The sequence below is a fragment of the Garra rufa genome, chromosome 2 (genome assembly GCF_049309525.1).
Source record: "Garra rufa chromosome 2, GarRuf1.0, whole genome shotgun sequence".
Lineage (NCBI taxonomy): Eukaryota > Metazoa > Chordata > Actinopteri > Cypriniformes > Cyprinidae > Garra > Garra rufa.
In genome coordinates this window covers 15,929,636-15,943,821 of record NC_133362.1, presented here as the reverse complement: position 1 = coordinate 15,943,821, position 14,186 = coordinate 15,929,636, and the positions used below count along the sequence as shown (strand labels likewise).

General features: G+C 35.3%; 1 protein-coding gene across 10 annotated transcripts in view; it reads right to left on the bottom strand.

The window, feature by feature from the left end:
* Window positions 1-543: 543 nt before the first annotated feature.
* Window positions 544-14,186, bottom strand: part of slc8a3 (solute carrier family 8 member 3) — a 45,596-nt gene continuing 31,953 nt past the window's right edge. For 2 of the 10 annotated variants that reach the window (XM_073833772.1, XM_073833777.1), the window contains exons 3-6: window positions 11,790-11,914; window positions 10,461-10,560; window positions 8,497-8,769; window positions 544-6,817 (exon numbers count right to left, since the gene is read on the bottom strand). In XM_073833772.1, coding sequence (XP_073689873.1) covers window positions 6,441-6,817; window positions 8,497-8,769; window positions 10,461-10,560; window positions 11,790-11,914 — 875 coding nt within the window. In that variant the 3' untranslated portion in view covers window positions 544-6,440. Of the gene's footprint in view, window positions 6,818-8,496; window positions 8,771-10,455; window positions 10,561-11,789; window positions 11,915-12,652; window positions 12,671-13,507; window positions 13,522-14,186 lie in introns of all 10 variants that reach the window. The other 8 variants (XM_073833774.1, XM_073833773.1, XM_073833778.1 and 5 more) reach the window with 7 other exon arrangements.

Here is a 14,186-nt window from a genome sequence, read left to right as displayed (position 1 = left end):
TGGTGGGCAGAAGAGACTTCTTTAAAAAACATAAAAAATCTTACTGTTCAAAAACTTTTGACTGGTAATGTATACCTTTCTAAGACTTCAAACAGTTATTGCATAGACAAAACAATATATCTTATTTGTAATATAGAAATTTTATATGGTAAGTTATGCCATTAAACAGCCTATAATTATGAAACCAAAAAGTTTAAATAGCAAAAATGTAAACCATGTACAAAAAAAAACAAATCAATGTTATTTTTGTTGCATTTAAGAAATATGTTTTGATATCAGTATAAATGTATGATATTAAAACGTGACAAGTTTCCTTTCAGTTTCTTGTAAGAACGCCAAAGTGTGTGGTTAAAATTTACCTTAATTATATATTCAGTTAATTATGTTACCCCTGCTTATATAGCAAAACTATGAATTTGTCTTAAGATATTTGTAACTGTTGGTGACCATGTGACACAATCTAATCGAAATACTTTGACCAGATCAAATTGATCACAACTGATATCAGAGATTTTTCAAATATTTTTTTTTATTTTTCCGTTGACCAAAAAAGTTCAAAATAAATAAATCAGCGGACATAAATTAATTAAATTAAGGTAAATTTCATGCATAATTCCCTGAAAATAAAACATGATATTTTTGTGAGAGAAGAGTAAAAAACAAACAAAAAAAAAGAAAGAAAACAACAATAGATGAACATAACCACCATCTGCTTCATCACCAGGCTGAAGAGGAGTGTGTGTGTTTGTTTGTGTGTGTGTGTGAGAGAGAGAGACTCAGACCCCTGATACATTTGTAAGACTTGTGTGACTTCAAGGTTATAAGTGACATCATCTGAAATTTCTTTCAAACCAGTTCACCTGCATCTAAACAGCTGGAAGTGTTAGTTGGCAGTAGAAAAGTTCAAAGCTGGTGGTTGCAGCTGACTTTCAAGCTCAACCATCATATTACATGAAAGCCCACCCAACAAAATCAGAACAACCCTCCGCAGGCATCAGCAGTGTGCATGTGTGAGTGCATAGGTGTGTGTGATCTGATCCAGGCTGAGACATAAAGAGCAATTCAACATCCTAAACACTAGAAGTTTGAGCACAATGCTGAGCGTAACTGCTACTTTTACCTCTCAGAAGATACACATGCACACATGTGCACAGATGAGATGAAGATCTACAGTGATCTACTTTAGCTGCCCTCTGACTCACACCAGACACATGCTGGCAGAAAACAAGCACCACGCTGAATGTCACAAGAGTGCTCAAGCTGAATACTGTGTAAGTTATATTTCATATTCTTTATCATACCTAACACTGGTGCACAGAATATCTTATGAGGTGTGTGATTGGCTGTGTTCCAAAACCTAGTGAGCTGCTTTGCTGTCTACTGCCTACACAGGGAACATCAAAAATAACTGATTTGGAACGCTCTACATAGGCTCATGTAAATTGTGCTCCTTGGGAATCAGATTTAAATAAGTTTGCTGTTATCGTGTCACTAAGCTAACAATGTGATTGCATTAAAAAACACAGCGTGTGTTTATTTGGTCAAAAATACAGTAAAGACTTATTTAATATATGCCTGTAATCCAGTCTTCAGTGTGATGTGATCCGTCAGAAATCATTCTAATATGCTGATTTAGGACCACAAAACCAGTCGTTAGTAACATGGGTATATTTGTAGCAATAGCCAACAATACATTGTATGGGTTAAAATGATCGATTTTTCTTTTATGCCAAAAATCATTAGGATATTAAGTAAATATTATGTTCCATGGAGATATTTTGTAAAGTTCTACTGTAAATATATAAAAACGTAGGTTTTGATTAGTAATATGCATCGCTAAGAACTACATTTGAACAACTTTAAGGGCGATTTTCTCAATATTTAGAATTTATATACCCCTTAGATTCCAGATTTTCAAATACTTTTATCTCAGCCAAATATTGTCCTATCCTAAAAAACCACACATCAATGGAAAGCTTATTTATTCTGATATATAAATCAAAAATGACCTTTATGGCTGGTTTTGTGGTCCAGGGCCACATACTGTTAATGTTGTAAACAGCTGTGCATCTTAATATTTTTGTGGAAGCTGTAATAGTTTTTCAGGATTCTTTGATGAATACAGGTTTGAACAGCATTTATTTTAAAAATGAATAATTGTAACATTGTTAAGGTCTTACTGTTACTTTTGAAAGTAATACTTGCTGAAAATAATATTTCAAAAACAAACTGACTTGTTTGAAAGGTAGTGTACATGTGTGCCAATGAAAAAAAGTTATTTTCAAATTAGACCGATCAATTTTTAACAATCCGCTCTGTACAATAAGAGATTCAACTTGATGAATGCAAGCAATGCTGCCTAAAATATGTCCAAAATAAGGCATCTTTGAAAGCTGCATAATTAGTTGCATATATTAGATGCTGTCTATGTAGGCAGTACATGCTCACAAAGTCAGTGTGTGTGATCAAAGAAAGTGTTTGTTGTGTAGCTAAGCTAATGCACAATCCTGCCTTTCTGCACAAAAACAAAGGTTTAAACACTAAGAACTCATGAACAAGAGTGTGTATGAGTCATAAAGAGCACTGGTGAAAGTTCAGTGCGATTTGTTGTGATTTTTGTACTGTAAAGCACATCGATTATGTACTTACTGAGTAGCCACTGAGTAGGAAGCACAGAGCAGGCTGAAGCAATGCCAGCAGTTACATTTGCAATTGCATGTAGAGATTCTCAGAGAATAAATGCGCTTTCAACCACTCTCACTCACTCACAGCTATATATGAATGTAAACATAATACAAATAAAAACACGTCTGTTGTAGATGCTGTCGATCCCAACACTGGTGTCCTGGATGCAACTGATTTGGCCTGTATTTATAATGAGCAATTATGAAACATTAACATACACACTCACGCACAAAATGCAAAAGTATGAACATACAGAGATGGGACGGGGATGTGGCCCCCCTGTGGCCCAGAGAACCACTGCAGCTTCTGGGTGGCAGTCTAAGGTTCTGTTCTTTGGTTCTGGGCTCTTATTGGCCATCCTAAACAATTCTTTATGACATCACTTCCACAGATAATACAGAAACCCCACCTGCGTCATCCTTTTTCAACTCACAACAGCAAAAAATAGGCACAGAAACACTTTAGTTAGATGAATCGATAACCATTAAAAAAAAAAAAATAAATAAATAAATAAATAAATAAATAGTTCTCCCAAAAATTAAAAACTGGTGAAAATGTACTCTCCAAGATGTAGATGAGTTTGTTTCTTCATTGGAACAGATTTTAAGAAATGTGACCCTGGACCACAAAACCAGTCTTAAGTGGCACAGGTATATTTGTAGCAATAGCCAAAAGTACATTGTATGGGTTAAAATTATATAAATTTCTTTTATGCTAAAAATCATGAGGATATTAAGTAAAGATCATGTTCCAGGAAGACATTTTGTACATTTCCTACCGTAAATATATCAAAACGTAATTTTTGATTAGTAATATGCATTGCTAAGAACTTCATTTGGACAACTGTAAAGGCGATTTTCTCAGTATTTTGATTTTTTTGCACCCTTAGATACCAGATAGTGTCCTATTCTAACAAACCATACATAAATGAAAATCTTATTCAGCTTTTAGATGATATATAAATCTCAATTTGAAAAAATTGACCCTTATGACTAATTTTGTGATCCAGGGTCTTTCATCACTTGCTTACCAATGGATCCTTTGCAGAGAATGGTTACCGTCAGTGTCCAAAAAGCTGATAAAAAAACAATAATTCAGTCCATTACTTAATATTGTTTGAAGCAAAATGCTGCATGTTTGTCGTTAAGATGTTTTCAACTTCAGCCCACGACTAAAGATTTTTCTGGTCAACTAGTAGTCATTCATTTTAAACATTAGTTGAACGTTTATTAATAAACCATATAAATCATAACAATTAGCCTTTATTGCCTACATAGCCTAATAAGCGCTCCAGCGCATGCAAAAAAGCTTGAATGTATGAATGTATCAGGGATCTATAATAAAAAAAAATGGTAAGGAGACTGCATTAACATTTTAATAATTTATTGATAAACTACTGCTTTCTTTGTTTTCGGCTTTCGAAATAAAGCTGGTGACATTATCTCCGCAGTAGTGATGCACCTGTATGCATGTTTCATATGGATTACATAATCAGAGAATATTTGTTATCTATTAACTGGTTAATTTAAAAGTAGACATTTCACTCTCTATAGACAGCCTATATTTTCATGTCTGTAAGGCAATTATACACAGAGTTTAGAAGTTTTGCGCTTAAGTTCACAGAGACTGAGATGTCAGAAAGTGCATCCTGTTTGCTTTCATCATTTTACAAAAGTGCAACGTTTCGTTTTTATTCTGAGTGCACACAAATAAACAGAGTCTTTAGGGACTCGAAAGAGCTGTATGAGCAAAAATGACAGAGTATTTTAAGTGCAAATGACCGCACCGGCACTTGAATAGCGCACATTTTTCTAGATTAACGTTAGATTGAGCTGCCATGTAAAGTTTCTACTACATACATCTTTCAGATGAAAAGCCATATTTGAGGTTGACGAATGATAAGTGAGCGTTTGGATGTCCGGCCTGATGTACTAATTACCACATAGACCAGCTGTTAACAATCTGTCCTTCACGGATTGCGTGACTTTGCCACTTCCTGTGTTTTTTTTTTTTTTTTTTTTCTGTGAATAAGTGACTAATAAAATTTTGGTTAGTCGACTAATATCTTCTATCCATAATACTGCTTTCTCAGGTGAAAAAGGCATCTCTTCTGAATTAGAAGAGGAATATGCAGAGATAAAGCACTGCTTAAAAGCACAAACAGTCCAAAACAGTTCTAAACAAATATGCTGCTGGATTTTGTGGCGAGAGGATAAAAGTGGACGGACTTTTTCACTGGAGGAAGCAATATTATAGATAATGGTCTGATATTTTGATGGACTGGAGTGGTGAGGATTAGTTGTGGATTGTGATGTTTTTACCAGCTGTTTGGACTCTCTTTCTGACGGCACCCATTCACTGCAGGGAATGCATTGGTGAGCAAGTGATGTAATGCTAAATTTCTCCAAATCTGTTCCGTTGAAGAAACAAACTACATATTGGATAGCCTGATGGTGAGTAAATTTGCAAAGTTTTATTTTTAAGGGTGAACTATTTATTTAAACCTAAGCAGCTTTTCCCAAAATTTCTCTACTGCTCCCTGAAATGCTAAAAACTCTCCTCACTATGATAAACAAATCTGTACGGCTCCTTTCTAACTCTTTTCTGGACCGAAGGCTTGTAAACATTACGAACCACATTAAAGGCCCCAATGAGACACTCAGAATTCACCACCAACATCACTGACACTTCAGACACTGTTTAGATGCGCACTTAAGGAGTTCCTGGTAAAATGGCCATGTGATTCCATTTAGAGGGACTCTCTGGGGTGAAGTGGGGGTGGGAGATTTCTTTGGGGTGCTTTATGTTTGTTCAACGACACTGAAAGACTGAAATACAAACCAAAAAAACAACAACTGTAAAAGCATATGCAGTGCGCTCTCCTCCACGGTGTTATCAGAAAATACACTAGTGATTCGTTTTGATGAATGTTCGAATGCAAAAAGGCCTCGTTTTCCTCTGAATCATGTTTTTTTTTTTTGTTTGCTTTTTTGCATTCTGTTCTCCTGCAACCCTCTGAAGCCTCTGTGATTCTCGAAATAACAACACTTGGCAAGGAAATACACGGAAGTACAGAAAAATATGGAAGCAGATTATATCCATACAGGAATATCAGGGAGAAAATGCAGTGTTCAGCCATTGTTCATATTCGTCTCTCTTCTCCGTTTGTCTACTCAGCGTTCTGTGTTTCCGAGCCACTCTCCCTAGCCGGGACTTTGGACTGACGGTAAAAGCTGTAAGCTCTGTGAGTTCTTACCAAACTAAACAGGAAAAAATAAATAAATAATAACTTTATGGGTCCTTCAAATGTCACTCAGTAACAGATTTCATGTAGTTATATATTTTCATTTTTTTTGTTGAAATATTATTTCTAATCCTGGAAGCAGATCTGAAAATAGTCCTTTGAATCCTTTAATTCTTTTTGTTATTTTTTGTGTATTTTTTTCCCAAAATACTTCATTAGAAAAAAGTCGTTCTCAGCAGGTGTTGAGAAAAATATAGACTGTGAAAAGCTCAGACTCCAGGTTAAGACTGTCCCACCCCTTAGAGAGATGTTTCACACTCTTGATCTTCAGCGTGAAGGTATCTGAAGAACGAATGTCCTTTTTGTCAAATCCATGCCTGCTTAAAACCGTAGCGACCTTTTCGAATCAATCCTTAGCTCTTACTCTGTCATTTACGACTAGAAGTAGTTTCCTGGCATCTATCTCTCCTTATCTCCAACCCCCACCCCTTTCCCACCCCGTCTCTTCTCTTCAGAAGCCCTGTATATGACAGTAAGCCTCAAGACTTGAGAAAAGGATGTACAGAAACCAGAGACCGAACAAAAAGAGTGACGTGAAGATACGCTGCGTGCGCGGACCGCCCAGCTCTCCACCGATGTGAGGTTTGCGCCGGTACAGCAGGACGCCCACTGCCAGGAAGGCAAAGATGGTGAAGAGAGTGACAGAAAATGCCAGGGAACCTGCTGGCACCTCGAATGCACGACCCTGCATGTGCCAGTAGATGGCGGCCACTGACCACGCCACACCGATTCCCAAGAAAACGTTCACAGCGTTGCTACCGGTCACGTTACCGATAGACGCGTCTGCGTAACTGTCCTGCACTGCTGCGACTTTACTGGCAAAGGTATCTGAGGAGAAAAGAGAGATGTTGATGAAGATGTTTTTATTAAATACTATAATACAGTTGAAGTCAATAGTTTACATACACCTTGCAGAATCTGCAAAAAGTTCATTATTTGACCAAAGCAAGAGGGATCATACAAAATGAATGTTATTTTTTTTATTTAGTACTGACCCGAATTAGATATTTCACATAAAAGACGTTTTTACATATTGTCTACACGAGAAAATAGTCGAATTTATTAAAAAAATACCCCGTTCAAAAGTTTACACACACTTGATTCTTAACGCTGTATTGATACATGAATGATCCACAGTTGTGTTGTTTTGTTTAGTGATAGTTGTTCATGAGTCCCTGGTTTGTCCTGAACAAATAAACTCATGCTGTTCTTCAAAAAAATTCTTCAGGTCCCAGAAATTCTTTGTAATTTTTTTTAGCATTTTTGTTTATTTGAACTAGTGGTGAGCATAGATTAATTGTTTTAATCTAGATTAATCTCACTGTAATCTTGGAATTAATCTAGATTAATCTAGATTAAAATGGCTAATTTGAATTCTGCTGAAGGCATTCAGAATATGTGTGCTACCCAAATAATGACTAAAAGACCAAGCGCTCATCTCATGTTTCCAAAATGCATCACAAACTGCTAGACAATTGCATTTACAACACAATTAACTATTCAAACTTGTGTGACCAAGTACTTCTGCAACGCACGACGCACACTAAGGACAACTGAGGGACTTTTTGAATTTGAAGATCAGGGTAAATTGTAGTTATTTTGTCTTCTGGGAAACAGAAGTATCTTCTGTAACTTCTGAACGGCAGAACTAAATGAAAAAAATATGATATTTAGGCAAAATACGGAAAATGTACAAATCTTAATTCTGTTCAAAAGTTTTCACCCCCTGGCTCTTAATACATCAGTGAGTGTTTGAACCTTCTGTAAAAGTTGCATACTAGTCCCTCAGTTGTCCTCATCCAAGATGGATGTCAAAATTTTCAAATATTATAATATAAATAATATCATTGGTCAAAAAAATTACCATTTTGCAGATTCTGCAAGGTGTGTGTAAACGTTTGATTGTACATGATAAAAAAAGCTTTACAATGATTTAAATCAAGAGGAATCAAATATGTATTGATTTTATAAGCTTAAATACATAATTATCCTATAAAAACCATTTTGTAACTGTCAACACTTTCTCCCCAGTCCAAAACTAAGCAGGAAATTTGACCTGTACACCTGCATTTTAATGTCAAGACAGATCGGCCTCATTAAATTCTCATTGAAGAAAGTTGTATTTTTGTTTACTTTGTGCACAAAAAGTTTTCTTGTAGCTTCATAAAATTCAGGTTGAACCACTGATGCCACATGGACTAATTTTTCAATGTCCTAACTACCTTTCGTGGCCTTGAACATGGTAGTTGCATTGTTGTCTATGTAGCATCAGAAAGCTCTCAGGTTTCATCAAAAATATCTTAATTTGTTTCCTGAAGGTGAACAAAGGTCTTACAGGTTTGGAATGACATGAGGGTAAGTAATTAATGACAGAATTTTCATTTTTGAGTGAACTATCCCTTTAATTTTTAACAAAAAAGTTCCAACTGACCCTAAACATGTATAATGTGACCCCTTAAAATAGTATTTATAAAAATGTAGGCAAATAAAAGCATACACAAACTCACCAGGGATGGATGTTCCAAGGGCTACAAATACCACAGCGGTGACTGAGTCCTTTAGCCCAATGGTGCAGCCAAAGTGACTGGCCAGATCACCAATCACAGCAGTCAAAAGGCCGATGATCACTATGGAAACAATGAAACACGCCCACCCGTTCCAATATTCCGTGGGCGGGACGCAGGCGAACAGAACCTTCCAGAACACCGTCAGGAAGTGCATGACATAGTCGAAACAAGATGGGAGACGTTCCTCTCCCCCCTCATCCTCATCCTCATCTCCTGAGATAAAGATAGGAACACAGATAGAACAACAGAAAGCAAGCAAGAAAGAAAAGAAAAGCAGAATAGGGGTAGAAAAAATAAGAACATGAAAAATGTTAGTATTGTATGTCACCCACATTACACAACTTCCATACCTGACCAAAGCCATCTATTTGACACCATGGTGATTTAGGGGTCCTGTTGCCTTGGTAACACAGGCTGTTTGATAGTCACGGTAATTGAAGGCTACACAATGTGAGAGCGGTGTTTTTATTTCAACACTGGGTCATAAAAGACTAATATATAGGGCATTTACATTTTACATCTGTAGGAATTATTGAAACACAGTAAAACACATCAAACAGAGCTGATCATACTTCATTCCTATTGATATCTGAAATGATTAAATTAGCCAAAATGTTTATAACACACAAAGGTCGTAGGATGAGGAGAACCATGTAGGAGTTCTGTGGGCACAGTTTTCATGTGGGCCGGGTAATGTGTCACAACAGAGATAGAAATATTTGTGTGTGAGCAACACGAGCATGAGTGTATGTTTATATAATAACTGAGATGTAAAGTCTTTTAAGGCCCACTTTTGTTGCTTTTAGTACATGTTTTTGAGTTTTGAGATGATCTACACTGCCAGTTTGGGATTTTTGTGTTGCTATTTTTAATGCAACACAACTCGGAATGCACAGTTCCGAAAATTAAATACTGATACAATGCCACATTGTGCGTTTTTTGGTTGTATTTTTTAGTCGAAGGGCAAAAAGAGAACCAATGTAAGTCTTCACTGCTGTCTTTGCAATAAGTAGAGGAAAAAGAATAGGAAGATGCCTGTCGACGAATAAAACTTACAGAAGACTTGCGTCTTTGTTCTCTCCACTTTAGCCCTGATGCCTTTGAGGCTTTTAATTGACCACAGCTACTAAAAGAGCTTCCAAAGGCAGAGACAAGAAACTAGGGATGTAAAGATATAAAAATCTCATGATACGATATTATCTCGATTTGAAGTCCACGAGACTATACTTGTTGCAATATTTTAAAAAAAAAATGCACTTTGAGAGTTCAATATTAAGAGCTCCAACCCCTGTCTGAAAGTCAGTGAATTGACTTGTACCTGAACTTTAAAGGGAATTTAACCCTCTTTTGATGTGTGGTATACTTTCTCAGTCCTTATTATTAACACTGGCGTTTTAGGAAGCCAAACTAATTAGAATATAATCATAGAAATAAAAATGATTTATTACTGTTATTCCTATGACAGTAATAACCATTTATTGTAAAACAATCGCACTGTAAAATAAATGAAAATAAATATTTCATAGGCATAATATTTTGATTTACATTATAGTAGGGAAATTACAATACTTATTTTCTAATTGCTACATTTGAAAAAGATATTTTAAATTTGGACCGCAGTAACGTTACCCATTTAAACCTCTAGCTGTCACTTTTAAGCTTTTATTTTGACGGAAATGGCAGTAGAGATTTTTATTTTGATGGAAAACTCAGCTTCAGTGAAAACAGGCTTACAAAAACATATCCCACTACAAATCTAGTGAATTCCCCTTAACACTTTTAAATAGTTCAATGCATCCTTGCTGAATAAAAGTATTGTTGCTGAATAAAAGGTGTTTAGCAAAACATTTGAACACTGATTTTTTTTTTTTTTTTTGCTGATTTTGTTCGGAGTTGGTAATCACCTGCGCTGACAGTTATGGCCTCCATGAATTGTTCTCTCCAGGAATTTGTGCCCACGACCAGAGCCAAGTTAGTCTTCTTAATCAGCTTATCTACTGTATTCTACAGCGAACACACAAAAACACAAAATGTATTACATTAACATAAATATGCATGATGACAATTCTTCAATAATGCAAAAGACTGCTAGTCTCCAGCATTGTGTGTGTGTGTGTGTGTGTGTGTGCGTGTGTGCGTGTATGTCTATGTGTGTTCTTGTATATATGTGACCCTGGACCACTAAAACCAGTCATAAGGGTCAATTATGAATAAGTAAGCTTTCCATTGATGTAAGCTTTGTTACAATAGGACAATATTTGACCAAAATACAACTATTTGAAAATCTGGAATCTGTGGGTGCAAAAAGAAAAATATTGAGAAAATCACCTTTAAATTTGTCCAAATGAAGTTCTTAGCAATGCATATTACTTATCAAAAATTAGGTTTTGATATATTTATGATAGGAAATGTACAAAATATCTTCATGGACACAAAACACAAAAGAAAAATTTATACATTTGACCTAAACTATATATACATTTGTTGGCCTTATGTCTCACTTGGGATGAAGAGGATTAAGTAAGTAAGTAATGTATTTTTGGCTATTGCTACAAATATACCTGTGTTACTTCTGACTGGTTTTGTGGTCCAGGGTCACATGGGTTTATGTGTATAATGACATGGGTACAACAATGTAAACATGGTTTGAGAGGACATTTCCTGTGTCATAAACCAAAACATACTAAATGGTGTTTTTTTTTTTTTTTTTTTTTTTTTTTTAAATGGCCAGTAGTTTCCTGTGAGGGGTGGGTTTAAATTTAGAATCAGGGCAGGGTGATAGAAAACACAGTTTTTACAGTAGAAAAACCATTGTGCCTATGAAGAGTCCTCATAAACCACATATGTGACCCTGGACCACAAAACCAGTCATAAGGTTAAATTTGACAAAACTGAGATTTATACATATAAATAAGCTTTCTATTGATGTATGGTTTGTTAGGATCGGACAATATTTGACTGAGATACATCTATTTGAAATTAGGTTCTTAACAATGCATATTACAAATCAAAAATTACATTTTGATATGTTTACAGTAGGAATTTTACAAAAAATCTTCATGGAACATGAACTTTACTTAATTTCTCAATGATTTTTGGCATAAAAGAAAAATCAAAAATTTTGACACATGCAATGTATTTTTGGCTATTACTACAAACAAACCCCAGCGACTTAAGACTGGTTTTGTGGTCCAGGGTCACATATGCAAGAATGTTTGTGTGTGTGTGTATACCTTAAACTCATACGACTCTTCAATGATAATCTCTATTTTTGCATGCTCGCCCAATACAGGCTTCCCCATCTCTGCTATCCTTCTGGCTTCCTCCTCTTCTGATGACAACTTCCTGTCTGGAATATCTACAAGAGATAAAGAGACAAAAGCAACTTCTGTGTTGGATTGTGTCGTATTAGTACATCAGATACACACACTGATCATTCACATGCACTCTATAATCAGCATCTGTCTTATTTTGTCCCTTTCAAAGGATTTTGTGATTTATGCATTCACAAAAATTCTGTTGAATATTCATTAATTCACTACATTCACTATAAACCACACTTCATGTGCATATTTCGATTTAACAAGGCTCATTCATGAAACACAAGCACAGCGAATTCATGTAAAATGGCCATAATGTCATTCTTACGTAACTTGTCGCACTGAATCGAATGTGACTACTTACGTAACACCGTTTTTACAAAGTATTTTGTACAGTTTAGGTTTTATTTTATGAATGAGGCCAAATGTCACACTAGTTTGTCTTATTAGAAAGACTACACATACAAACACACACAAGAGATTAACAGCCAAACTTTGTTTGACTGAACCAAGTGTGAGTTGTGCTGTAGAACTGAGTGATTCAGAACGACAACAGCACAACATCCACACACATACTACAAAACACATACAGAAAAGCCTGAAAGTTGACATGAACTTTCAAAACCCCCTGCAACCCCAAGCTTATCTTCTCGTGCACGTGTTAAAACACACACAAACCTGGAGACACACGTGTGTGAGGCAGACAAGACCACGATTACTGCAGATGGCCTCATCTTACCTCACGCATTCACACACACTCACTCAGTCAAACTTACCATCAGCTAATAACAGAGCTGTGTGTGGAGAAAAAAAACAGAGAGAAGGAGGGGTGGAATGACATGAAGAAAACATTAGACAGATAATGGTGGAGGGAAATGCAATGAGATGTTGGACAGGATTTATTTACTCGGATAAACCTGAATAAAAATATTAGCAGCCTCTGGCGTTTCATCACCCTGCCTGGAATCTCTGAGCCGGACAGGTGCGACAGGTGTGACCGAGCAGATGTGATCAGATGTGATAGTGTGGGCCGATCCAGAGTGCCGGAGCAGGTGGTTGCTCCTGGCAACGGGAGTGTCGTAGCAGCGTTTGAGATGTAGCGACAGAACAAAGAGGTGCTAAAGCTACGCTGATTATTCACACACGTTTGCTTTCCTGACGTGATGCGGATTTTCCATTGACTTCAAATGCCTTTATAGTGTGCTAATGATCCCTTATCACCTCGGAAAACCCTTTTTGCAGTTTAGATTTTTGTTTTTAAATTTAAAACACTATCTGTTAAAACTTCAAGGGATGTGAAATGAAAATTCTGTTATTATTTATTCACCTTCATGTCAATCCAAACCTGTAAGACATTCTTTTTTTCTGTGGAACAGAAACAGTTTTCTTTTGTATAAACATTAAGTTAATGGGGTCTAATTTTAGTTTGTTTATTATATGAACAAAAAAACTGTATTTTCATTCATGTTTAATGGAAAAAAGAAAGTAATACAGGTTTGGAATGACATGAGGGAGAGTAAATCAGTAGTTCTTAACCATTTTGACTCCAAAGCCTCATAGTTTGTGATTTTCTGGCTAAAAATGTAAATTAATGATTTTGAAATACTTTTTACAAACAGTTTCTACCCAACAAAGTATTTTAGAGCTTGACATAACTAGAAACATGTATATTCATTATAAAAGGCCTAAGGAGATTAAAGATTTTATTATTTTACATGGTATATAGGTATAGAAGTCACACTTTAAAAATTTGTATTTCTTATGTGGGACATTCTACAAATTGCTGTCCCACAACCAACAAAAAAACAAAGCATTTTAAAAGCATTTAAGTTTTCAAATCTTAGATGTTTAGATGTTTTGTAAAATCCTTCTATTATCTATTTAAAGCCACAATAATTTTAAACTATCAGTACGCTTAATATATATGAAATCATTATTTATTTGGTACTTCTAATTGGGAGGTGGCTGTCCCGAACCTTAACTCTAAATTTCAAGTTATGAAAATGATATTGAAATATTTTGCGCATTTTATTGTATTGTTGTTTAAAAGAAAAAAAAAAGAAAAAGAAAAAAAAAATTAATTATATATATATATATATATATATATATATATATATATATATATATATATATATTTATATATATATATATATATTTTTTTTTTTTTTTTCTTTGTAAATTATTTATTTATAAAGTAGTGTATTATTTATTTGGTACTTCTAATTGGGAGGTGGCTGTCCCGAACATTAACTCTAAATTTGAAGTTATGAAAATGATATTGAAATATTTTGCGCATTTTATTGTATTGTT